The 26,396-nt window shown below is 50.2% G+C and overlaps 1 protein-coding gene across 8 annotated transcripts in view; it reads right to left on the reverse strand.

The window, feature by feature from the left end:
- Positions 1 to 26,396, reverse strand: part of LOC102405658 (ninein-like protein) — a 94,705-nt gene that overhangs the window by 29,497 nt on the left and 38,812 nt on the right. For 2 of the 8 annotated variants that reach the window (XM_025264551.3, XM_025264550.3), the window contains exons 2-9: positions 19,209 to 19,305; positions 10,663 to 10,729; positions 7,852 to 8,042; positions 7,069 to 7,221; positions 5,447 to 5,614; positions 4,737 to 4,859; positions 3,808 to 3,944; positions 2,459 to 2,599 (exon numbers count right to left, since the gene is read on the reverse strand). In XM_025264551.3, the coding sequence (XP_025120336.2) occupies positions 2,459 to 2,599; positions 3,808 to 3,944; positions 4,737 to 4,859; positions 5,447 to 5,614; positions 7,069 to 7,221; positions 7,852 to 8,042; positions 10,663 to 10,729; positions 19,209 to 19,235 (1,007 nt within the window). In that variant the 5' untranslated portion in view covers positions 19,236 to 19,305. Of the gene's footprint in view, positions 1 to 2,458; positions 2,600 to 3,807; positions 3,945 to 4,736; positions 4,918 to 5,446; positions 5,615 to 6,649; positions 6,856 to 7,068; positions 7,222 to 7,851; positions 8,043 to 10,662; positions 10,730 to 11,229; positions 11,403 to 12,021; positions 12,090 to 19,208; positions 19,306 to 26,396 lie in introns of those variants that run through there. The other 6 variants (XM_025264548.3, XM_025264545.3, XM_025264547.3 and 3 more) reach the window with 6 other exon arrangements.

Consider the following 26,396-nt stretch of genomic DNA (forward strand, 5'->3'; position numbering starts at 1 on the left):
TTAGAAAAGGCAGAGGAACCAGAGATCAAATTGCCAACATCCACTGGGTCACAGAAAAAGCTAGAAAATTCCATAAAAAACATGTACTTCTGCTTCATTGACTACACTAAAGCCTCTGACTGTGTAAACCACAACAAACTGTGCAAAATTCCTAAAGAGATGGGAATATCAGACCACCTTACCTGCCTCCTGTGAAACCTGAATGCAGGTCAAGAAGCAAAAGTGAGAACTAGACAGAGTACAACAGACTGGTTTACAATTGGGAAAGGAGTACGTCAACGCAGTATATTGTCACCCTGCTCGTTTAACTTATATGGAGAGTACATCATGTGAAATGCCAGGCTGGATGAAGCACAAGCTGGAATCAAGATTGCCGGGAAAAATATCAATAATATCAGATATGCGGATGATAAGCACCCTTAAGGCAGAAAGTGAAGAAGAACTAAAGCGCCTCTTGATGACAGTGAAAGAGGACAGTGAAAAAGCTGGCTTAAAACTCAATATTCAGAAAACTAAAATCATGGCATCCTGTCCCATCACTTCATGGCAAACAGATAGGGCAACAATGGAAACAGTGACAGACTTTATTTTTGGGGGCTCCAAAATCACTGCAGATGGTGACTGCAGCCATGAAATTAAATGATGCTTGATCCTTGTAAGAAAACCTATGACCAACCTAGACAGCATATTAAAAAGCAGAGATATCACTCTGCCAACAAAGGTCCATCTAGTTAAAGCTATGGTTTTTCCAGTAGTAATGCACGGATGTGAGATTTGTACCATAAAGAACGCTGAGCACCAAAGAATTGATGCTTTTGACCTGTGGTGTTGGAGACGACTCTTGAGAGTTCCTTGGACTGCAAGGAGATCAAACCATCATAAAGGAAATCAGTCCTGAATATTCACTGGAAGGACTGATGCTGAAGCTGAAACTCCAGTACTTTGGCCACCTGATGCAAAGAACTGACTCATTGGAAAAGACCCCAATGCTGGGAAAGATTGAAGGCAGGAGGAGAAGGGGACAACAGAGGATGAGATGGCTGGATGGCATCACTGACTCGATGGACATGAGTTTGAGCAGACTCCGGGAGATGGCGGAGGACAGGGAAGCCTTGTGCCCTGCAGCCCATGGGGTCGCAAAGAGTCGGACACGACTGAGTGACTGAACAACATTACTAAAACAGTTTCTTAACAAGACTCTCAAACCCAGTATATCTAGAGTGAAGATGAGTGGAAACTCTTATTTCGGCAGAGCCTGCCCGGGTCCGCAATCAATTGACTGTGGTCGAAACCAGAAATGATTGGCTCGGCCTCCCTCAGATCAGCGCAGAGCTTTGGGGCACAAGGGCAGCTGTCACTCAGGGCAACAGTTTGATGGGCACGATTAACCTAAGAGCCTGCAGATCTTGGGGTGAGTTTTACACACTTGATCATATCACTCCCCTCTTTAAAGGGGAAAGGTGTAGTAACATGTGGCAGAGCCTCCTGACGGGTGCTCAGGGAGGATATGCAACATTACAGCAGCGACAGCTCTCTGAGAGCGACCACACGCGCAGGAGGAAGCGAGGGGCGCCTGAGAAAGGTCAGGAGCGACAACCTCTGTGGACGTGAAGTGTTTGCTTTTATTTTTCCTCGTGTGTGTATTTTCCAAGTTGTCTACAATGAACATGTATCCCTTAATACTTTTCTGTTAGAGTAACCTAACGCACAGGAGGCCTGGTTGGCTGCCGTCTATGGGGTCGCACAGAGTCAGACACGACTGAAGCGACGCAGCAGCAGCGGCAGCAGCAACCTAACACAACTGCAAACGCTATTTCTAAAAATGTGCCAATGACACCGTGTTACTCATGGAGCAAAATCCAAACACCCACATGGCCCTCGAGGCCTTGTGTCCCCCACCCAGATTCTTGGATGGAGATAACGAGTCTCCGGTTCTCTGACTCAGAGAGAACTTCACCAAGTCCCTTCGGGGTGGTCGGGAGAATCAGGTCAACCAGGCTGAGACCAACGCAAATCCATTCTCAGCTCCCCGACTGATGGCCTGAAATCAGTCACCGTCGGCTTGTGGGCGCTTGGGGAGGGCAGCGCTGGCCGCAGAGGAAGGGCGTGTGCAGTCAGGCTGCCCTCCAGCGGGGAGCCCCATGAGCCCCATGTGCGTCCAGAGGGGACCCGGCACCTCCCCTGTCTGGGACGGAATCGAACGTGGCCATGGCAAAGAACCACAGGGAGGCAGGTGACACATCGAGAGAGGGAAAGACTTTCATAAAGGTCAGAAACGCTTTCCTCTGGTCTGTCCGCCACCAGCCGGGCTGACTCTGCGGAGTCCGCTCAGCCCACTTCATGGGTGATGCCTGGTCTGCGGACTCCCTGCTGCGGGCTCAGGTGAGACAGCAGGGCCTCGGCTGGCAGCAGCCTGGGTCCACCATCCGCCCTGGCCCAGGACCCCAGCAGGACCTACCTGACCTTCTCCTCCGTGAGCTGCTCCAGGGCGGAGTACAGGTCGTCCGTCTCCTTCACAAACTCCAGGTTCCTCTGCTCAGCTTTCTCCAGGTCTTGCCTTGCCTTATCTCGCTCCCTGACCATCTGCTCCACCTGCTCCCTGCAGAAAGGAGGGAGGGATCACTGGGGACACTGCTCTGGGCCTAGCGAGCCAGTCTGGAGGAACAAACTCGGCTGGCCTAAGAGTGCTGAGCAGTGGCCAGCGCTGGGCTGACCCACCTCCTGTGCACGCGTGCCAAGTCGCTGCAGTCATGTCTGACTCTGTAATCCTATGGACGGTAGCCCTCCAGGCTCCTCTGCCCATGGGATTCTCCAGGCGAGAATACTAGAGTGGGCTGTCATGCCCTCCTCCAGGGGATCTTCCTGGCACAGGGATGGAACTCGCATCTCTCAGGCCTCTTGCGTTGGCAAGCGGGCTGCACTAGCATTGGCAAGTGGGTTCTTTACGACTAACGCCACCCGGGAAGCCTGACCTCCTCCTACCAGGATGGTTTCTGCAGCTGTTGAGTCTGTTTTACAGAAGTACATACAGCAAGCAGCCAACTGGCTTGCAATGGGGTTTCTAGCAGGTTTCTGAACCAAGAGGTTCAAGCCTGGGGCGTGCAGTGTTCACCCCTCCAGACCTTAGAAGAGGTGGGAAATTATCCACACTCCCTCTTGCCTGCAGCTGGGCCTCAGGCCCCAGCGATCCCTAGCACCTAACCTGGGACTGGACGCATGAAGGGGAGAAGGGGGCCACCCCTTATCCTGCCTGGTCACAGCCTTGCCACCTGCAGCTTGGCACCTAAGTGCCAGGGAGTTGCTCAGCGCAGAGGAGACTCCTGTCTCTGTCTGGTCACCCCAGGCCCTGCCTGAGGCTCAGTGCACCAGCTATCCTGGTGCCTGTTTCTCCCACTGGAGAAGCACCAAGCTTGTCTCCCTTCCTCATCCTCCCAAAGCAGTCTTCCTTTGGGCCCCTCTGCAGAGTTGCCTGATGTCAGAGGTCTCATCTGTCAGTACCTAACGAGATGCAAAGTCGTGAGGATGGAGATTGGAATTACTGCCAACCTTTTCTGTAGCTTCAGTACACCAATAAAAATACAGTAACAATCTCTGTGACAACAGGCTCAGTAGACGGATGGCCTGAATATCCAGCTCAACTGGAGCCAAACCCAATTAAAAAGGAACGCATTCTTGGCCCAATCTCCATGCCATGCTTTGTGACCACGCTGGAAGCACCCTTTCTCCTCCCTCAGGCTGCCCGTGTCCTGGGCGAGGAGGCCAGCCTGGCCAGCGGCACCCCACCCCCTGCCCCAGCGGGGCTCTTACTGGCAGAAGCTCAGCTCCTGGCGGTAGCAGGCCAAGGCTGCCTGCTGGGTGGCCCCGCCCACCATCATGAGCTCCTTCTCCAGGGCCCAGGTCAGCTCCAAAAGGTTCACCTTCTCGTCCACACTGAAGTCAAGGCTCTGAAAACACAAAGGCCCATCGGGCAGGCAGGATGAGTGGGTCTTCAGACATTTGCTGGCTCTCTCAGGCCCAGACCTCACTGTCCCAATACCATCCTTTTCTGTCTGCAAAGTCTCCCCCTCTTGAATGGAGCTTCTCCCCTGCTCCCATCCCTCTGGGGTACCTCTCCCCAGGTCCCTGTCAACACTGATGTCCCCCTCCCACAGTCAACATACAGCTCCTCCCCTCACTGTCCCTGCTTTAGAGGCGGGCATGACCCAGGCTGGACAGAGTCCCCCTTCTTGGACAAAGGGACAGACACAGAAGGGGGCATATGCAAGCAGAGGACTTTGGGGATTAATAGGGAGGCTGGAGAAGGGCTTTTCCTCTGTCAAAGCAAGGGGTCCTGGGGAGCCGTGCAAGGGTGCTTGACCTGAAGCCAAGACCCAGAGACCAGGAGAGTCCTGATAACCCCCAGAGCTGGGACCCCCAAGCCTAAACATCCTCCTCCTTCCCCAGCTGATCACAAAGATCCCTGATGTCTTTCTCTTGCCATGTGTGACTTGAGTTCTTGCCATTTCAGACACAAAGAATCCTTAATATATCTCTAAACAGCACGAAGAAACATAGGAACAATGTGGGTTCTGTTGGTGGAAACGATTGATAGAGTGATGAGCCACAGCCAGGCATTTCCGAGAGTCACAGCCATTCCCCCTTGGGATTGGGGAAGGTAAAGTTAAAAGGACAGAAAAACTGTGCTTTCTGTATTTTACCACAGTAAGAAAAAGAGTGGGCTGGGAACATCCACGCACCTGCCGGCGGCCTAGTGACAACGCAGGTGGCGTGGCTGCTCTCTCAGTGCTGGTGCTTGTGACTACAAGCTGCAGACACACGGGTGGGGCGGGCACATGGCAGGGCCCACGGGGAAGCCCTTTCTGTAAAGCGGGAGACGGGGACTTGAATCTCCACGCTTCTCCATGGCCCCGAGGGCTTCTGGGAGAAAAATGACAGGACGCTAAAGCGTGAGGAGCAACTGGGAAGCTGCCGCCATGACATGCTGAAAGCATGCTTCTCAGCAATGAAATCAGGGAGGAGCAGAGGACGAAAAGGTCTGGGCAGCAGCTTCCAGATTAGAAAAACCGCACAACACGTGTGGGCGGCGCCTCCTGGTGTCCACGCCCACGTGCTGCAGTCACTAAGAGGCCCTCCTGTCCTCCAGGACCCAGGATCGGCTCGGAGGCCGACACGCACTGCGGGGTGAGTCTGAGATACTGAAACCTACCCTCTAAAGGATTTGTTTCAGGCTGTAGGCTCTCTCTGCTGTATACTTATTATGTTTCTAAGTTAAGAGGTCCTACATATCGATATCAAAAAATAAAGCAAAAAGTGAGGATGACGGGCCTTCCCTCCATAGGGCCTGTGTCTGCGAGGTTCTCTGTCCAGCCTCCCTCATGGGCAGCGGCTCCCCCCAATCTCCCCGCCCAGACGCCTCTGCTGGGGCAGCCGCGTGACCGGCCCACACCTGCAAGACCTCCCTGCCATTGTGAACGCCCTCCTGGGCCCACAAGGAGATGATCTGCTCCGGGAAGGCGAAGCCGCTGCTGTCATCCACACTGCAGAAGAGGCGGGGGCCCGAGCACACGGACACGAGGGACGACGTGGTGGTCTGGCCAACACTCTCCTCTGGGACCTGCACACGGGGACCAGCGCTGTGAGGACCGCGGGCCTCCCCGCACACCTTCCATGACCTCACCACCTGTGTTCGGCGGGCACGGCCTCCCCCTGATTCCTGCTGCAGGGAACAGGGTGCCCAGAGGACCTGCGGGAACTGCAGGCTCCGCGGAGGCAACCCGGGCCCAGGGCTCAGGGCCGTCTGCCTGAGACCGTGCAGGGGGACGCCCCAGCACCTGCAGGGCCCCCCGAAGTAACTTCTCTCTGAACAAACAATGGCTTCCCGCCTGTCCTCCCAGAGAAAGAGCCTGGGAAGGCACACACCAGCCGAGGGAAACCCAGTCTATGCATAGAAACCCAAGATGGGCTTCAGAAGAGGCGGAGCGGCCTGAGCAGAGGGCACGTGACCTCAGGATTCAGGGCTGGAGACAAGAGCAGAAAAATCCCTCGGCCAGAAAGCTGACGGGTGAGGCTGAGGTGTGGCCGGTAAGCTGCTTCCTGCCCCAGGGAGGGCCCCCGGGACACGCATTGGTTGTTGGGGCCCGAACAAGGAGGAGCAGCGGCCCCCTCCTCTCTGAGGTGGGTGTCCCCAGACCACCAGACCCAGGGGCTCCCCTGATGGAGCAGGAGAACCTCGGTCTGCTGCACGAGGCCCCACACCTGCAGCCCGGTCACACTGGTGTCCACACGCACAGGACGTGGCCCCAGGGCCATGTCAGCGCTTCCTGGGCAGGATCAAGGGGCCGAGGCCCCTGGGAGGAGCCCTCCCCCGCGAGCTGTGGGCACCATGCAGTCCCTGCCCTCAGGTGGCCGGGCACTGTCCTCACTACCCCAAGTCATTCCCCATCTCAGTGGCTTCAGGGGCAGAAACCTGATTTTCGGACGCGCCCAGCCCAGCAGAGAACAAGGCCACACTGTTCCTGCACCACCGCCCACAAACTACGGGATCAACCACGTTGCCAAAGAGGCGGCAGCAAGACTCCCCAGGACAACCGTGCCCTGCGGTGGGAGAAGGAGCCCTGACCACCCCGAGACAGACATGAACCAAACGCACCGGCCAACATCACAGTGTAAATAAAGTCTGCTTGACTCCAGCTGGACTCGTGCAGGATGAAAAATGGGAAGAACACAGCTCCGGGAGAGTCTGGAGGGCCAGTCCCGGGGAAGGCACGGCCCTGATAGTGACTCTGCCCCCCAGGGAGGAGGGACCGGGTGCTTTTGGTGGAATGCAGTGTACCCCAGGGAATCCATATGAGACCCCTATGAGGTGCGTCCACTTTACAGATGAGGAACCTGAGGCACAGAGAAGGCGAGCAGTTCACCTGTGGCGCATAGCCAGGCAGAAGCGATGTCAGGTCAGGTCACTCCAACCACCTCCTGGGCACCCACTCTGGGGACCAGGCAGAGAGCTCAGGCCTTCAGGAGAGTGATGGCAGTCACCTTGGGCTTCAAGACTTAATCGCCCCACCTTACCTGGTAATGAGACCAGGACCCGCTGGCTTTGACAAGCGGGGCCAGTTCCACCGGTCGAGGGGACCCATGATTGAACAGGCCAAGCTGGAGCTCCTCCAGACTCACTCTGCCATCCCCATCTTGGTCCAGCTTGTTGAACAGGTCTTCAAGTTCCTAAATAAAAGCGCCTCAGGCATCTGCTCAGAGGCTGCTCCCCAGCAGCCTTGACCGCCCCACCCAGGCCCAGCCCCCACCCCACCAAGCAGGCAGCTTGCTATCTGAGCACTGGCCTCCTGGCTGGGGCTTGTGAAATCCACACTCCTGTCAGTTTCCACCCAGCTGAGCATCCCTCACCTCCCAACAACCCATCCCAAGTCTGCTGTGAGAGAGTCTTTTGGATGGTGCGACATGTACGTGCAGGAAACGTGTGTATAGAATCTCAGCGGTTCACAGTCAGCAAGGCGGGGCCCATCCCATCGCACTGCCCCCTCCTCCCCTGGGTCCCGAAGGAGGGAAGGGCTGAACACAGCTGCCAGGGTCACACAGCCAGATGCTGTGGGCACAACCTTTGGGCTGGGCGGTAGGCCTAGGGAGACCAGAGAGGGGAGAGAGCTCCAGGCAGAGGGGCATCCCGCGTGAAGGTGGCCCGAGACGGACCGTCAGCACAAGCCCTGGGAGTCAGCACAGGATTTTAGGCCAGACAGTGATGACTGAATCTGTGTCTGAGGGTGAAGGGATTTTCCAGGCCCGGCACCAATCACAAAGACCCAGGCCTTTGGGGCAGTACGTCCCATCCCCTCTCACCTCCTTCGCCAGGCCCTGGAGCCCGATGCTCTGGCAGACCAGGGCCAGCTCCTCCTCTGTGAGGTGGCCGCTGCTGCCCACACCCAGCTCTTCCCAGAGGCCCCAGACCTGGCTCTCAGGGGTATCGAAGGAGTGGCTGCGGGGCTTCCGGGGGCTCCTGAAGACCTCAGAACCCCAGGCTGGCAGCTGGCCTGAAGCAAGGGAAACACACCAAGGCGGTACTTTACTCTGAATTCAGATGGACTGACAGATGGGCAGAGGGACACATGTGAGAGTCAAGCTTCCGATGGTGGCGACACGGGGCTCACTGTGCAATTCTTCCAACTTAATTCTATGCAAAATTTCACAATAAAAGGGGCACTCTGCTGCACGTGGGGAAGGCATTTTCTGAAGGGAGCCTACAGAAGCTGTAGCACCAGGAGCATACCTGCAAGCTTTGTACTTAGAATACAAGGGCCAGGTTTAAAAAATTAACGTCTAGAAGGTCTTCAAACCTGCCCAAGGCAAAGAGCACAGTCCAACAAAGGCCGATGGCCCTGTCCCTTGGGCAGCCTCTCGCCCTGGCTTCATCTACCCCTGTTTGTTCTTGCCCACGTATTTCTTTTTTCGGTAATATTTATTGGGCTGCTCTGGGTCTTGGTTGCTGCATGTGAGATCTTTTTAGCTGTGGCATGCAAACTCTTAGTTACAGCATGGGGGCTCTAGTTCTCAGACAAGGGATGGAACCCGGGCCCCCTGCAATGGGACTGCGGAGTCCTAGACAATAGATCACCACAGACGTCCCTGGCCCAAGAATTTGAAGGCAAATCCCAGCTGCCGTGTTCTCACCCCTGAGTGTTTCGTATGCACTCCTGACCCCAGTGCGACGATGGCCCTACAACCCAACAACGACGTCCCCGTTCTCTCCCAAGTCTCCCGACAGCTGATTTCTTCAACTCAGCATCAACGCAGAACCCTCCCTGTGTGTGTGGCTACTCCCCCAGAGTCGCTGGGTCAGCTCCCACCCACCCCCCATTCCCCAGCCTCCGGCCTTCCATCCCTAACATCTCCTGTAACCTGGAACTTAGCACCAAAGGCTAGTTTGGATGCAGGGTGAGTGTTATCTTTTTTCTTTTTTTTCCCCAGCAAAAACGCCCCGAGGTGGGCTGTTTTCCATACCACCTCACATCAGGAGCCACAGGGGTCTTTGAGATGCAGTCTCAGCAGCGAGTTGGGGTGACAGCCGGCCAGGTTTCATAGCCTTTCTACGTTAGCCAGGTGGCTTACTGAGGTTTCTGAAGCTTTGCCAGAGAAACACCCTTTGGGAGAGGACAGACCTTGGGGTGCCCACAGAGAGCTCTCTTTAGATAAGCAAGTCTTCAAAGCAGCACTCCTTCCACGCCCAGACTGCACCACCCTGCCCGACACAGGACGAGGGTCACCTGCACCTGACCAGACCCCGGCTCCTGGTCAGTGGTCTGGAGGTCTCCAGAGAGGAGTCATCTTGGCGTTTACTGTGATAACCCAACTAATAATCAGAAAGTTCTTTCCTGAGGGAAGCTAGGCCTCCATGCTCAGCAATGATGCTGTATATCGGGTTGAAGAAAACACAAGGAAAGGGCCACTTCCAAGACCCCTTCCAGCTTAAAACATCTGAAAGTTCTATGGAAAAATGGAAAAACAGGGACTTCTCTGAAGGTCTCATGATAAAGAATCCACCTTGCAATGCAGGGGACTCAGGCTCAATCCTTGGTCAGGGAACTCAGATCCCACGTGCCATGGAGCAACTAAGCCTGTGCCCTGCAACTAGACAGAAACCTGTGCACTGCATGAAAGATCCCAAATGACGTATGAAGATCCTGCATGCTACCACTAAGACTGACACAGCCAAATAAATACATTTTAAATTAAAAAATAAATAAATAAATAAATAAAGGCAGGAACCAAAAAAGGGGGAAAGCAATTCTGACACCAGGGTGTGTTCTCAGGGCTGGCAGAGACAGTAAGTTGAGTCCTGTGAGGTCTGACGTTAGTGTTTGTGCAGGAGTGTCAGTTCTAACCTGGATGGAAAGAAGCACCCAACCTGTCTCTGGGCAGAGAGCCCAAAATCACTCAGTGAATAACCTCCCAGGAGCCCTTCCTCTCATCCCCTAGATGTACTCTGAGCCCAGGGAATGTAGGAAGTGATTTTCGGACACAAAGAGGTCCATCTGCTTCATCCGGTAGCACAGACACTTGGTTCATTCGCCTGACGTCCCCATGCTCAACACTGAGCCAGCAACAGCCTCGGCCCCTGAGGACCACAGTCTGGACGGTGCTCAGCACCAGTGCAGACCTCTCACTCAGGAGAAGCTCCAGGTCAGTTCTGGTCTCCCGCTGGAGCTGTGGTCCTGCACATTCTGCCTTGTGACACACACTGGTGAGAGGCATCCTTAAGGGACCTGCACACCTACATGCTGATGCAAAGCACCTGTGACTGCCTTCCGGGTGCTCCACCAGGTTCCCAGGACCAGAGCCATGCAGGGCCTCTGGTGAGTGGGGAGGCTGCTGGCCCAGGCCTGGCACATTAGGAAGGAGTCCCCTGGCCCATGCCTGCTGGTCGGGAGGATCACTATGACCCTAGCCAACCAACTAGCTGCTCTCTTAACCAGCAGCCCCTGCCCAAGGGTCTGACCTCAGGAATCTCAGAGCTGGGACCTCCCCAGGAGAAGTGCACCTAAGAGAGACCACCCACACTGGGCACCTCCCAGGAAATTCTCTTTCGCTGGCAGCCTGCTGCCTGACAGCCCAGCACTAACCAAAGGGGGCATTCACCACAAGGCCAGGCTTTACCTTGGGCTTCAAACAATTCATTCTGAGGCTCCTTTGCGCTGTCGGCTTCCTCATCAGACTTGAGACTCTGGAAAAACAGAAGAGAAGGACGTCAGCCACGATTAACCCGCAGTGGGTGCATCTGCCCCGTGGATAGACTTTCTGACACGAAGGCCCGAAGGCTCCCACAGTGGACAGCTCAAGGAGTCTCAGTGGGGGCCCCGGAGGCATCCATCATGAGCCCACCAAGTTGTGCAGTGTGAGCCTTGCAAGGGCTGGACGCGGGTGACTGTGGCTTTTGCACACCTGCCCTTTCTACCCTCAGTCGATTAACCTTCCCCTCCTCCTGCAGGGCCAGGGCCAGGTGGTGGTGAATAGTGGATGCTCCAAGGCCCCCGTTTCTGAAGGAGGCTGCTCTGTGGCCAGAGCTGCCCTGCAGACAGTGAGACCCAGAGACACCTTACAACCAAACGTAGGTCCCCAAATAGCCCCTCTTCCAGCGATGAGATGCCCTTTCCCATCCTCCTGTGTCATGTCATGTGAGCAGTGACTGGGGGGGAGGCGGGTGCCAAGGCGGGGTCAACCCACCTCCACGCTTTCCAGGGACGTGGAGCGGTGAAGCTGGCTCCTCGCACTGGGTCTGGCCGGCTGCTCCGGTAAACCTGGGGCTCCACCTGCAGCGCCACAGGGCTCGGGCTGGCTCCAACGGCCGTACCACTTAGAGCCGCTCACGTACTTTGGGGGCACAGCCCGAGAGGCAACTGGAAAGAAATGGGAGGCATGTGGGGCTCTATAAAACAGACTCTGGGCCCACTTGTGCTTACAACGATGCAGATTCAGAGGTGCGATGTGCCTCTCGAGGACAGACAGAGAAAATGCCAGAACACAGGGAGTGGCCAACATGGGGCTGGGGCTGAGACAGCTAGGCTGGGAGACAGGAGTTTCCATCCTAAACTCTTGGTGTTTCCACGAAAATATGCTTTTGTTATGTGATAGAAAACTAATTTAAAAATCTAGCTTTTTACATAAAGAGGAGACAGGACTTTCCATCCTAAACTCTCAGTGTTTCCAGGCAAAATATGCTTTTGTTATGTGATAGAAAACTAATTTAAAAATGTAGCTTTTTACACAAAGAAATAACCCTCCAATAATCCAAGTGCTCTGGAGACGAGAAGGTCATTTCCCACCCACCTGACCCCACCCCACTACAGGACCCCACCTGGACAGGACACAGAGGCAAGGACCTCAGCACAGTCAGGGAGGCTCAGACTCCACATGAGTCTAAAGTCCAGGGCAGAGGCAGGTGTGGACTTCAGCTAGGGCTTCCTGAGGCTCCATTAAGCCCTAATACACCCCTGCACTTCCTTCTTCCCTCCTTATCTGCCCACATCTGTGGAGCAATGGGGACTCCGCAGGCAGAGAAGAAATGACACTGCCTCTGCAGGAACCTGTGTGGCCAGAGAGACTGGGGAGTGGGGGTGCGGCCTGGGCTGTGACAGGAGAGAACACAGGTTCGAAGGGAAGGAACCAGAAGGGGCCAGTGGGAGAGAAAGGCATAGGGTCCCAGGAAGCAAGGCCAGGCCAGGAAAACAGACCGTTTCACACAGGTGGGTCATGCTCCCAGGGACCAAGTACCACCTCCCTTCTCTCCCCCTCACCCAAAACTGGCCCGCAGCCCCTGACCTTGGGAGCATCAGAGGAGGAGGCTGGGTCCAACCAGGCCTCCAGGAGAAACAGTGATACCAGCGACCCAGAGAAACTGAGGACAAGGGAGGAGTCTGGGGCGGAAGATGCTGAGTTCCATGTGACAGAGGACATCTACGGCGGGCTGACCATGTTCCTGGACCCTGTGAAGTTATCATGGGCAGGGCCTGGCCCTGTAAACTCTCCCCATGTGGGAACTCCTGGGGCTGCTGGAGAGAAGACAGTGTTCCCACTGACTGGGAGGAAACGGGAGGCTTGAGCACCCCATGCAGGGAGCAGGGGCCTGCACGCAGGCTCCACACCTGCGCTGGTTTCTGTCTACACATAGGCTGTGGCTGGTTGCTGAGCGGGGAGCAGCGGGAAGAGAAAGGCCGTGCCAGGTGGGAGTGGGCAGCGGGGACACACTCGGGAAACCAGGGGGGCCTGACGGCACGTGGACGCCTGCCTGGGGCTCCGCACTCGCCGCTCACCGGAGGTCGTGAGCCAGCACCGCACCTGCGCCCTTGGCCTGACTGGGCTTCTACCGCTCCCCTCCTGAGATCCCCCGGTCAGCGTCCAGAGGCCCACCTGCCCTTGATGTGGTCCCCCCTTTCTTCATTGTTTCGGCTGCTCAGCAGTTTCCTGAGAGCAACGAGACACCCCGAGATCACGCACATTAGGACCAGTTCATAAATGTTCTCCGAAAGTGTCACCTCCTCCCTCCACCAGGGGGAAATGCGTCTCCAGGAACGTGTCCACGCGGCAAATCAGGCCAGGAGGGGGCAGCGTCTCAACACCCACAGAGCACAGAGCTGTGGCCTCTCGGTGGGAAGCTCTGGGGGTCTCGGCCAGTCCCCACCCTCTGCCCAGATGGCCGGCAGACCACAAGGTCGGCCGCGCCCTGTGCCTCCTGTGTGCGCGTATTTATTCATAGGAGCAGAATACCAAACTCTGCAAGTTAAAAATACGTCGGTTTAGGATCTCCCTGGTGGTCCAATGGTTAGGACTCTGCGCTGCCAATGCTGGGGGCAAAGGTTCAATCCCCAGTCAGGGAACTAATATCTTACCATGCCAAGTGGCATGGCCAAAAGATTAAACAAGCAAAAAAATAAAACCAACTAAAATATTTTGGTTATGTGTTCTGTGATGGGCTTCACTGAAAGAGCAGGACTACTGAGAAGCAGAATGTTCTTCAAAACCCCAGGCATTTGGCCCCAGGGTGCCACACACATTCCTGGAGCATCAAAGCACATGTTTCAATCATGTGGCCTGAGTTGGTGGGAAGGACCAGCAGGCATATTAGAAAGCCCGAGAGAGGGATGCTGTGGGCTGGCCGGGGAAGCAGGAGAAGCCCACGGGGGACACCGGGAGGGTGGCCTCCTGGGAAGCACACAGCCCAGGAGGACGGGGCCAGGGCTCGCTGGGCTCTCACCACAGGGGCCGCCTGGGTGCACCAGCCCCGGCCGAGCCACCTCAGGCAGGCCTATGACTGACCCACCAACGGACTGGGTAATTGAGGGAAGCTCTGAAAATTGAAAGAAGAGAAAAACAGCACAAAACAAAACCGCGGTTGGTACAGAAAAGCATCAGTCACGAAGAGGACACAAGTTGCCAACTCACAGGAGTTCCAGCACAGAAAAGGGAGCGATGACATGGGCGTGGCCTTTCTCAGGCACCTTCATGCCCAGGGTCACACGATCACACCCTAAGTCAGGAAACGCAAGTGGCCTTCTTCCCACCTCATGGAAAGTATACGTGAGACAAAGCAACCAACCACCCGACCCTTCAGGTCCCAGGGCAGCCATTGACAAGCTGGCTCCTCCCCCTGGTCAGACTTCTCCCTCGGTCAGACTCCACCCTTCAGACTCCTCCCCTGTCAGGCTCCTCCCCCTTATCAGACTCCTCCCTCCGACTAGACTCCACCCTAGTCAGACTCCGCCCCCTTATCAGACTCCTCCCCCGCCAGGCTCCTCCCCCCCAGGTCAGGGCTCCCACATGGCTCCAGCAGGAGGCGGTGGGACACCAATGGATTTCAGCCCCAGGGGAGGCCGCAAGTGCTTCTCCAAGGGCCAAGTTCCAGACTAGAAAACCTCACCTGAGTAATGGGTACGATCAGCCACAGGATTTTGGGGGTTTGGGGAGGTCTGGGGGGGGTCACTGGAATCTACATGAAAGGTACATAACCCCCAAACCTCCCAATGGCACCCACTGCCCCAGTCATGCACCTGCTCCCGACCAAGGCCCCACCCGGGGTGTGGGAACAGACCAGGGGCCTGTGTGAGGCAGACGCCTCAAAACTCTGACCCGTGCTGGAGGGAGGGACCCACTGGCCACTGCACTTGCCCTCCCAGCACTCCTCAAATGCAGCCCCGACCGGTTATCCAGCCAGAGCACGGCAGGCGCTGCCAGCCAAGGGGTTGGCCCATCTTCTAAGGAGCACGTCCGCCATCACCTTCCCACTGGACCCACAGTCCATACCTCCAACCAGGCCTCCCTCCAGAATTCTCCCTCCACCTCCTGACCAGTTTCAAAGCCCCTCTTCACTTGTTTTGAAATATTACCTTTGTTCCACTGGCCCCACTAGAAACCAGGATTCTAACAAGTCCGAGGACCACAGAGCACTATTGTCTGAGGCAGAAGACAGGCGGAAGGCTGGCTCAGCTGGTGGCATCCTGCTTGCTCCACAAGCCTCCCAGCCTGGCCAGCACCTTAACACCTGCACAGCACTTTTGATGATCAAATTCTTCCACTCCTCCATACACACTTTATCTTGTTCACACCCTTTGCTGTAAGGACATCACTTGATATTACTTGACATTTGTGGGATTGTGACTTATAATAAATATGAATTTGGTCTTCCTCCGATCCCTTGCACAACTTCTAAAACCCTCAGAATTTCCTAAGTGATGAGAGCAACCACACCCAAGTTCATCCTGATGAAGTGACTTTGAGAACTATACCTTGAGATGGGCTGGTTGCCAGGGAAACCTACGATGTGATTAGAGGTTGGAACTTTCAGCCCTACCCCTGACCTCCAGGGAGGTCAGAGGCTGGATGTTGAGTTCAATCACTGATGCCCCATCACTGGATGAGTCATGATTGTGTAATGAAGCCTCCATAAACCCCAAAAGGACAGGATTCAGAGAGTTTCTGGGTTGGTGAACAGGGGGAGACTGGGGAAGAGTGAAGCCTGGAAAGGGGGTGGGGGCTCTGAGCTTCTTCCCACAAGCCCATACATCACTCACCCTGAGTTATATTCTTTTGTAATAAACAGCTGATCCAGTAATGGGTTTCCCTGCATTCCATGAGCTGCTCTAGCAAATTAACTGAACCTAAGGAGACCAGAATGTGGTCCAGTGGAGAAGGGAATGGGAAACTACTTCAGTATTCTTGCCTTGAGAACCCCATGAACAGTATGAAAAGGCAAAATGATAGGATACTGAAAGAGGAACTCCCCAGGTCAGTAGGTGCCCAATATGCTACTGGAGATCAGTGGAGAAATAACTCCAGAAAGAATGAAGGGATGAAGCCAAAGCAAAAACAATACCCAGTTGTGGATGTGACTGGTGATAGAAGCCAGGCCTGATGCTGTAAAGAGCAATATTGCATAGGAACCTGGAATGTCAGGTCCATGAATCAAGGCAAATTGGAAGTGGACAAAAAAGAGACGGCAAGAGTGAACGTCGACATTCTAGGGATCAGCGAACTAAAATGGACTGGAATGGGTGAATTTAACTCAGATGACCATCATATCTACTACTGCGGGCAGGAATCCCTCAGAAGAAATGGAGTAGCCATCATGGTCAACAAAAGAGTCCGAAATGCAGTACTTGGATGCAATCTCAAAAACGACAGAATGATCTCTGTTCGTTTCCAAGGCAAACCATTCAATATCACAGTAATCCAAGTCAATGCCTCAACCAGTAATGCTGAAGAAGTTGAAGTTGAATGGTTCTACGAAGACCTACAAGACCTTTTAGAACTAACACCCAAAAAAGATATCCTTTTCATTATAGGGGACTGGAATGCAAAAGTAGGAAGTCAAGAAACACCTGGAGTAACAGGAAAATTTGGCCTTGGAATACGGAATGAAGCAGGGCAAAGACTAATAGAGTTTTGCCAAGAAAATGCACTGGTCATAGCAAACACCCTTTTTCAACAACACAAGAGAAGACTCTACACATGGATAGCATCAGATGGTCAACACCGAAATCAGATTGATTATATTCTTTGCAGCCAAAGATGGAGAAGCTCTATACAGTTGCCAAAAACAAGACCAGGAGCTGACTGTGCCTCAGATCATGAACTCCTTATTGCCAAATTCAGACTGAAATTGAAGAAAGTAGGGAAAACCACTAGACCATTCAGGTATGACCTAAATCAAATCCCTTATCAAATACAGTGGAAGTGAGAAATAGATTTAAGGGCCTAGATCTGATAGATAGAGTGCCTGATGAACTATGGAATGAGGTTCGTGACACTGTACAGGAGACAGGGATCAAGACCATCTCCAAGGAAAGAAATGCAAAAAAGCAAAATGGCTGTCTGGGGAGGCCTTACAAATACCTGTGGAAAGAAGAGAACTGAAAAGCAAAGGAGGAAAGGAAAGATATAAGCATCTGAATGCACAGTTCCAAAAAATAGCAAGAAGAGATAAGAAAGCCTTCTTCACTGATCAATGCAAAGAAATAGAGGAAAACAACAGAATGGGAAAGACTAGAGATCTCTTCAAGAAAATCAGAGATAGCAAGGGAACATTTCATGCAAAGATGGGCTCAATAAAGGACAGAAATGGTATGGACCTAACAGAAGCAGAAGATATTAAGAAGAGGTGGCAAGAATACACAAAAGAACTGTACAAAAAAGATCTTCAAGACCAAGATAATCACGATAGTATGATCACTCACATAGAGCCAGACATCCTGGAATGTGAAGTCAAGTGGGCCTTAGAAAGCATCACTACAAACAAAGCTAGTGGAGGTGATGGAATTCCAGTTGAGCTATTTCAAATCCTGAAAGATGACGCTGTGAAAGTGCTGCACTCAATATGCCAGCAAATTTGGAAAACTCAGCAGTGGCCACAGGACTGGAAAAGGTCCGTTTTCATTCCAATCCCAAAGAAAGGCAATGTCAAACAATGCTCAAACTACTGCACAATTGCACTCATCTCACACGCTAGTAAAGTAATGCTCAAAATTCTCCAAGCCAGGCTTCAGCAATACGTGAACCGTAAACTTCCAGATGTTCAAGCTGGTTTTAGAAAAGGCAGAGGAACCAGAGATCAAATTGCCAACATCCGCTGGATCATGGAAAAAGCAAGAGAGTTCCAGAAAAACATCTATTTCTGCTTTGTTCGCTATGCCAAAGCCTTTGACTGTGTGGATCACAATCAACTGTGGAAAATTCTGAAAGAGATGGGAATACCAGACCACCTGACATGCCTCTTGAGAAACCTATATGCAGGTCAGGAAGCAACAGTTAGAACTGGACATGGAAAACCAGACTGGATCCAAATAGGAAAAGGAGTTCGTCAAGGCTGTATATTGTCACCCTGCTTATTTAACTAATATGCAGAGCACATCATGAGAAAGGCTGGGCTGGAAGAAGCGCAAGCTGAAATCAAGATTGCCAGGTGAAATATCAATAACCTCAGATATGCAGATGACACCACCCTTATGGCAGAAAGTGAAGAGGAACTAAAAAGCCTCTTGATGAAAGTGAAAGAGGAGAGTGAAAAGGTTGGCTTAAAGCTCAACATTCAGAAAACGAAGATCATGTCATCTGGTCCCATCACTTTATGAGAAATAGATGGGGAAACAGTGGAAACAGTGTCAGACTTTATTTTGGGGGGCTCCAAAATCACTCCAGATGGTGATTTCAGCCATGAAACTAAAAGACGCTTACTCTTTGGAAGAAAAGTTATGACCAATCTAGATAGCATATTGAAAAGCAGAGACATTACCTTGCCAACAAAGGTCCGTCTAGTCAAGTCTATGGTTTTTCCAGTCGTCATGTATGGACGTGAGAGTTGGACTGTAAAGAAAGCTGAGTGCTTAAGAATTGATGCTTTTGAACTGTGGTGTTGGAGAAGACTCTTGAGAGTCCCTTGGACTGCAAGGAGATCCAATCAGTCCATTCTGAAGGAGATCAGCCCTGGGATTTCTTTGGAAGAAATGATGCTAAAACTGAAACTCCAGTACTTTGGCCACCTCAAGCAAAGAGTTGACTCATTGGGAAAGACTCTAATGCTGGGAGGTATTGGGGGCAGGAGGAGAAGGGACAACAGAGGATGAGATGGCTGGATGGCATCACTGACTCGATGGACGTGAGTCTGAGTGAACTCCGGGAGTTGGTGATGGATGGGGAGGCCTGGTGTGCTGCGATTCATGGGGTCACAAAGAGCTGGACACGACTGAACGACTGAACTGAACTGAAGGAGGCCATGGGCACCTCTGATCTTTAGCCAGTGGGTCAGAAGCACAAGGTGACAAGCTGGGCTTGAGATTGTTGTCTGGAGGCAGTGCGGTCTTAGCCTGTGGGGTCTGCAGCTGTGTCCAGGGAGATGGTGTCAGAATGCAGTTGAACTGCAGGACACCTAGCTGGTGTTGCAAAATGGCCTGATGCAGGGGAAACTACAGACATCTAGTGACCAAAAGTGCCAGGGTATGCAGAGGATTTTGTGCAGTGCAGAAGAAAACACAAGACTTTCCCCTTCCAGAACCATTGAACAAATAAGGAAGCCAAATAAGAAAACACCCAGGTGCTGGTCCCAGTCCATGCAGCTGGGGAACATAGACCTGCTGCGTTGTTCAGGTATAACTTCATACTCCAGAAGTCACAGAATCATGGAAAGAGATGTAAAGAAGACCAGAAAGGCCTCTTACCTGACTCCAAAGACCCACTATCTTCATCTGAGGAGGCAAGACCAGCCTGGGATGACAACACAGCTATGAAACCGTCCTTAAATTCCTCGAAGTTAACCTGTGAATTTGAGAAAAGCGGTCAACACTGCTTTCTACAGGCCACATACGTAACACACTGGGCTTTGAGGTTTTCTCAGATGGAAGATCTTATATTGCCTTCAGCACTGAGGACATTTATTTTTTCAAATATTTCAGTTCAGTTCAGTTCATTCACTCAGTCGTGTCCAACTCTTTGAGACCCCATGAATCGCAGCACACCAGGCCTCCCTGTCCATCACCAACTCCCGGAGTTCACTCAAACTAATGTCCATCAAGTCGGTGATGCCATCCAGCCATCTCATCCTCTGTCGTCCCCTTCTCCTCCTGCCCCCAATCCCTCTCAGCATCAGAGTCTCTTCCAATGAGTCAACTCTATGCATGAGGTGGCCAAAGTACTGGAGTTTCAGCTTTAGCATCATTCCTTCCAAAGAACACCCAGGACCGATTGCCTTTAGAATGGACTGGTTGGATCTCCTTGCAAATATTTACTTAAGGTTTTAAAAAACTGAAGGTATAGTAAGGCAGTTAAGAGTGAATCATATATAGCTTTTATTATGTTGAGGTATGTGCCTTCTATTCCTGCTTTCTGGAGAGTTTTTATCATAAATGGATATTGAATTTTGTCAAAGGCTTTCTCTGCATCTATTGAGATAATCATATGGTTTTTATTTTTCAATTTGTTAATGTGGTGTATTACATTAATTGATTTGCGGATATTGAAGAATCCTTGCATCCCTGGGATAAAGCCCGCTTGGTCATGGTGTATGATCTTTTTAATGTGTTGTTGGATTCTGATTGCTAGAATTTTGTTAAGGATTTTTGCATCTATGTTCATCAGTGATATTGGCCTGTAGTTTTCTTTTTTTGTGGCATCTTTGTCAGGTTTTGGTATTAGGGTGATGGTGGCCTCATAGAATGAGTTTGGAAGTTTACCTTCCTCTGCAATTTTCTGGAAGAGTTTGAGTAGGATAGGTGTTGGCTCGTCTCTAAATATTTGGTAAAATTCAGCTCTGAAGCCGTCTGGTCCTGGGCTTTTGTTTGCTGGAAGATTTCTGATTACAGTTTCAATTTCCGTGCTTGTGATGGGTCTGTTAAGATTTTCTATTTCTTCCTGGTTCAGTTTTGGAAATTTGTACTTTTCTAAGAATTTGTCCATTTCTTCCAAGTTGTTCATTTTATTGGAATATAATTGCTGATAGTAATCTCTTATGATCCTTTGTATTTCTGTGTTGTCTGTTGTGATCTCTCCATTTTCATTTCTAATTTTATTGATTGGATTTTTCTCCCTTTGTTTCTTGATGAGTCTGGCTAATGGTTTGTCAATTTTATTTATCCTCTCAAAGAACCAGCTTTTGGCTTTGTTGATTTTTGCTATGGTCTCTTTTGTTTTTTTTGCATTTATTTCTGCCCTAATTTTTAAGACTTCTTTCCTTCTGCTAGCCCTGGGGTTCTTCATTTCTTCCTTTTCTAGTTGCTTTAGGTGTACTTAGGTTATTTATTTGACTTTTTTCTTGTTTCTTGAGGTGTGCCTGTATTGCTATGAACTTTCCCCTTAGCAATGCTTTTACAGTGTCCCACAGGTTTTTGATTGTTGTGTTTTCATTTTCATTCGTTTCTATGCATATTTTAATTTCTTTTTTGATTTCTTCTGTGATTTGTTGGTTATTCAGCAGCGTGTTGTTCAGCCTCCATATGTTGGAATTTTTAATAGTTTTCCTCCTGTAATTGAGATCTAATCTTACTGCATTGTGGTCAGAAAAGATGCTTGGAGTGATTTCAATTTTTTTTAATTTACCAAGGCTAGATTTATGGCCCAGGATATGATCTATCCTGGAGAAGCTTCCGTGTGCGCTTGAGAAAAAGGTGAAATTCATTGTTTTGGGGTGAAATGTCCTATAGATATCAATTAGGTCTAACTGGTCTATTGTATCATTTAAAGTTTGTGTTTCCTTGTTAATTTTCTGTTTAGTTGATCTATCCATAGGTGTGAGTGGGGTATTAAAGTCTCCCACTAGAACACTTTCTAACACCATACACAAAAATAAACTCAAAATGGATTAAAGATCTAAATGTAAGACCAGAAACTATAAAACTCCTAGAGGACAACAGAGGCAAAACACTCTCCGACATAAATCACAGCAGGATCCTCTATGACCCACCTCCCAGAATATTGGAAATAAAAGCAAAAATAAGCAAATGGGACCTAATTAAAATTAAAAGCTTCTGCACAACAAAGGAAACTATAAGCAAGGTGAAAAGACAGCCTTCAGAATGGGAGAAAATAATAGCAAATGAAGCAACTGACAAACAACTAATCTCAAAAATATACAAGCAACTCCTGCAGCTCAATTCCAGAAAAATAAATGACCCAATCAAAAAATGGGCCAAAGAGCTAAACAGGCATTTCTCCAAAGAAGACATACAGATGGCTAACAAACACATGAAAAGATGCTCAACATCACTCATTATCAGAGAAATGCAAATCAAAACCACAATGAGGTACCATTTCACGCCAGTCAGAATGGCTACGATCCAAAAGTCTACAAGCAATAAATGCTGGAGAGGATGTGGAGAAAAGGGAACCCTCTTACACTGTTGGTGGGAATGCAATCTAGTACAGCCATTATGGAGAACAGTGTGGAGATTCCTTAAAAAACTAGAAATAGAACTGCCTTGCTGCTGCTGCTGCTGCTGCTAAGTCACTTCAGTCATGTCCGACTCTGTGCGACCCCAGAGACAGCAGCCCACCAGGCTTCCCCGTCCCTGAGATCCTCCAGGAAAGAACACTGGGGTGAGTTGCCATTTCCTTCTCCAATGCATGAAAGTGAAAAGTGAAAGTGAGGTCACTCAGTCGTTCTCGACTCTTAGCAACCCCATGGACTGCAGCCTACCAGGCTCCTCTGTCCATGGATTTTCCAGGCAAGAGTACTGGAGTGGGGTGCCATTGCCTTCTCCGAGAACTGCCTTATGGCCCAGCAATCCCACTGCTGGGCATACACACCGAGGAAACCAGAAGTGAAAGAGACATGTGTTCCCCAATTTTCATTGCAGCACTGTTTATAATAGCCAGGACACGGAAGCAACCTAGATGTCCATCAGCAGACGAATGGATAAGAAAGCTGTGGTACATATACACAATGGAGTATTACTCAGCCATTAAAAAGAATACATTTGAATCAGTTCTAATGAGGTGGATGAAACTGGAGCCTATTATACAGAGTGAAGTAAGCCAGAAAGAAAAACACCAATACAGAATACTAATGCATATATATGGAATTTAGAAAGGTGGTAACGATAACCCTGTATGTGAGACAGCAAAAGAGACACAGATGTATAGAACAGTCTTTTGGACTCTGTGGGAGAGGGAGAGGGTGGGATGATTTGGGAGAAATGCATTGAAACATGTATATCATATAAGAAACAAATCGCCAGTCCAGGTTCGATGCAGGATACAGGATGCTTGGGGCTGATGCATTGGGATGACCCAGAGGGATGGTACGGGGAGGGAGGTGGGAGGGGGGTTCAGGATGGGGAACACGTGTATACCCGTGGCGGATTTATGTTGATGTATGGCAAAACCAATACAATATTGTAAAGTAATTAGCCTCCAATTAAAATAAATAAATTTAAATTAAAAAAAAAGAGTGAATCATAAGCCCTTCACCAAAAAACACTATTAACAACTCCATAAAAGGAAATTAGATAACATAATTAGAAAAAAGGTGCAGAAAAGATGTGTCTGATGACCACAAACATTAACACATAAAGAAATATCCATGCCTTCACTACCCACCACGAAAGAGAACATGCCAGCATGTAGGCTAGTCCTCCACCAAGGTTTCTTTCCTGATTAAATCCCCCGCCCCTACACTGGGGGGGAAAAAAAGCTCTGAACAGTCACACATATGTCCCAAGAGTTTCTCTGGAGTATACGCACCTAAGAATGGGATTGCTGAGTCACAGAATATACACCCATATCTTCTTGGTAAATTGAATCTTTTGTCACTATACAATGCTGACCCTCTTCAGTTCAGTAATGCTTTTTACCCTAGAGACTAGCTTTCTTATGGAGCTTGAAAGTTTCATATTAACCAGTTTTACCCTCTTCAGGGACAACACAAAGCCTGTCTGATACTTTTGTGCCTTTGTTATCATTTAACTCCTTACAAGATATTTTTGTTTTATATAGTCAGTGTTCATTTAGAATTATTCAAATATTTGCCACTTTGTTTTTCATTTCTTCCTTCATTTCCGACCTTCTGCCTGGGATAGTTTTCCATCTATTTGAAATAGATCTTTGAGACTTGTGTGTTTTCTTAAGTATGCTGGTGCTAAGCTCTTTTAGTGTGATTGTCTGAAATGTTTTAATTTCACTTTGATTCTTTTTTCAGCAAAAACATAATTTATTAAAAGAATATTGGAAATGATCCAGATGTGCCTAAAGAAAATGGGTAAATAAACTGTGATTCAGTCAGACAATGAAAGATGACAACAGGGGGAAAATAAAACACTGATAGAGACAACATATTGACACTGACCGACCCTATCTGAATATAGATTGCAGACATGATACTGAGTGAAAGAACCAGAGGATGCACTGAGCATGTGCTGTATACATCCACCTGTATGAAGTTCAGAAACAGGCAAACAAATCTATGCTCTTCTCATCAAGATGGCCAGAGGGACCACAGGGGCACCTGAGGAGGGATGTGGGATGCTGGGGGCCCAGGTATGCTTGGAACGGATGTTCACTGAGCTGCACACTTCCCAACTCTTTTCTCTACCTGTGCTTCACCTGAAGTCACACAGAAAGAAATCAACGCAAGAGATACTTGTAGGTCAAAATGTCACCAGAATGTGCTAGAAAAGCAGGCCTGGGGCTGTAGGTCCAAGCATGCTTCCCACACCTGGCACAGAACTCGAATGAGCACATTTCTATTGCTGCCTCTGAGCACTAAACGCAGCTGTTGGCTGTGGAACGTCTCTGCCTGGGTTACACACGTATCAGACTTGAAGGTGGACTACTCATATGTGTGTTTATCTTCTGGCTCCCCAACTAGCACGGGGTCTCATGGCTAACACATTGTAAATACTCAGCAAATGTCTATCAGATGTGTTGGTCTCTATATCCTTTCAAAACTGAGCAGAATTCACCTTCTCAAGGAGACATTCTTTCACTCTTCTTCTATTTTTAAAAAAAGTTCTATTGATTTACTTTTGGCTGTGCTGGGTCTTCTTGCTGCATGCAGGCTTTCTCCATTTGTGGCGAGTAGGGGCTACTCTTCCTTGTGCTGTATGGACTTACCATTCTAGTAGCCCTCACTGGAAGGTGGGCGTGAATTTGCTAAACTGCTAACATGACAAAGTCTGAAGCCTCTTCTCTCTTTTTTAGGATGATGCATCAATTTCATCAGGTGGATCCATTAATGTATTGTTGTTCAGTCACAAGTCATGTCCAAATTTTTGCGATCCCATGGACTGCAACACACCAGGCTTCCCTTGTCCCTCACCATCTCCCAGAGTTTGCCCAAGTTCATGTCATGTCGGTGATGCCATCCAACCATCTCATTCTCTGTTGTCCCCTTCTCCTCCCCATCCTTAATTTTTCCCAGCATCAGAGTCTTTGCCAATGAGTTGGCTCTTCCCATCAGTGGCCAGAGTACTGGAGCTTCAGCTTCAGCATCAGTCCTTCCAATGAATATTCCAGGTTGATTTCCTTTAGGATTGACTGGTTTGATCTCCTTTTGATTCAAAAATCTTCTCCAGCACCACAATTCAAAAGCATCAATTCTTTGGCACTCAGCCTTCTTTATGATTCAACTCTCACATCCATACATGACTGCTGGAAAAACCACTGCTTTGACTATATGGACCTTAACTAAGCTCATATTGAAAAGGCTGTGTCCAGACTTTTGCCATGTGGATCAATACTAGAAAGAATATTCTTGCATAGCTTTCATCTCACAGAGATATTATATTGCTTTCATTTTACACTCCTACCTTCTAGATGTTGCCTAGCACATAATAAGTGCTCAAAAATACTTGTTGAGGGACTTCCCTGGTAGTCCAGTGGCTACGACTCCAAGCTCCCAATGCAGGGGACCCAGCTCCACTGCTGGTCAGGGAACTAGATCTCACATGCCACAGCTAAGAGTTTGAATGCCCCACTTAAAGATCCCACATGTCACCGGGAAGACTGGTGCAGCTAAATAAATAAATAAATATTAAAAAAAAAAAAAAAAAAAGACCTTGTTGACTACATGGGAGCAGAATGAAACGGCCATTTTGTTTGATCCAATCTCAGATTTCTTTTGCGTCTTTGATAATACTTATCAGCTTTCTTCTGAGCCATCAAATAGGAGGGGATTTGGGAATTTTCTGGTGGTTTAGTGGTTAGGACTCTGCACTCTCACAGCCAAGAGCCCAGGTTCAACCCCTCGTTGGGGAACTAAGATCCCACAAGCTGTGTAGCGTTAACAAAAAAACAAAGAAAGCAGGAGGGAATCTGATGGCTGAGTGTGCTGCTGCTTTATCTGATGCCATTTGACTGTATTTCTGTGTCCTCTCCCATCACAGCTCACAAAAGGAGGAAGGGCCAGGATAAAAAACATCAAGGAAACCAGATAACCTGCTTATGCTGTTTTAACCAGTGTTGATTTTCACAAATGTGCCTTTTGCTCACCTAGCCCTTGAATACAATTCGAGGTGATATCAAGAGGGGCTAGGACATGAGTGATCAAAATCACACCCGATTTTTTTCCTGGCCACACCACGAATGGCACGTGGCATCTTAGTTCACCAGCCAGGGATGGAACAAGTTCCCCCTGCAGTGGAAGCACGGAGTCTTAACCGCTGGACCACGAGGGAAGTTCCCACACCTGAGCCTGAAGTCCATAAAGAAAAAGCAGTAGAGGGGAAGGTGACCGAGCAGCGTGAGGCGGGCGTGTGAGGCAGAGTCCTCCTCGCCGCAGGAGCAGCTCTGCTGACAGCACTGCCCACCCGGGCTCTGGGGGAGTGACAGGAGTCAGATTCGCCTGGAGGCTCCCCCGGGGCCAGCAGGGAGGGGTTTTAGGTTGTTCTTCAAGAACCAACTCAGGCTGGAATTTTTTT

The sequence above is a fragment of the Bubalus bubalis genome, chromosome 14 (assembly GCF_019923935.1).
Source record: "Bubalus bubalis isolate 160015118507 breed Murrah chromosome 14, NDDB_SH_1, whole genome shotgun sequence".
In the NCBI taxonomy this organism is placed as follows: domain Eukaryota; kingdom Metazoa; phylum Chordata; class Mammalia; order Artiodactyla; family Bovidae; genus Bubalus; species Bubalus bubalis.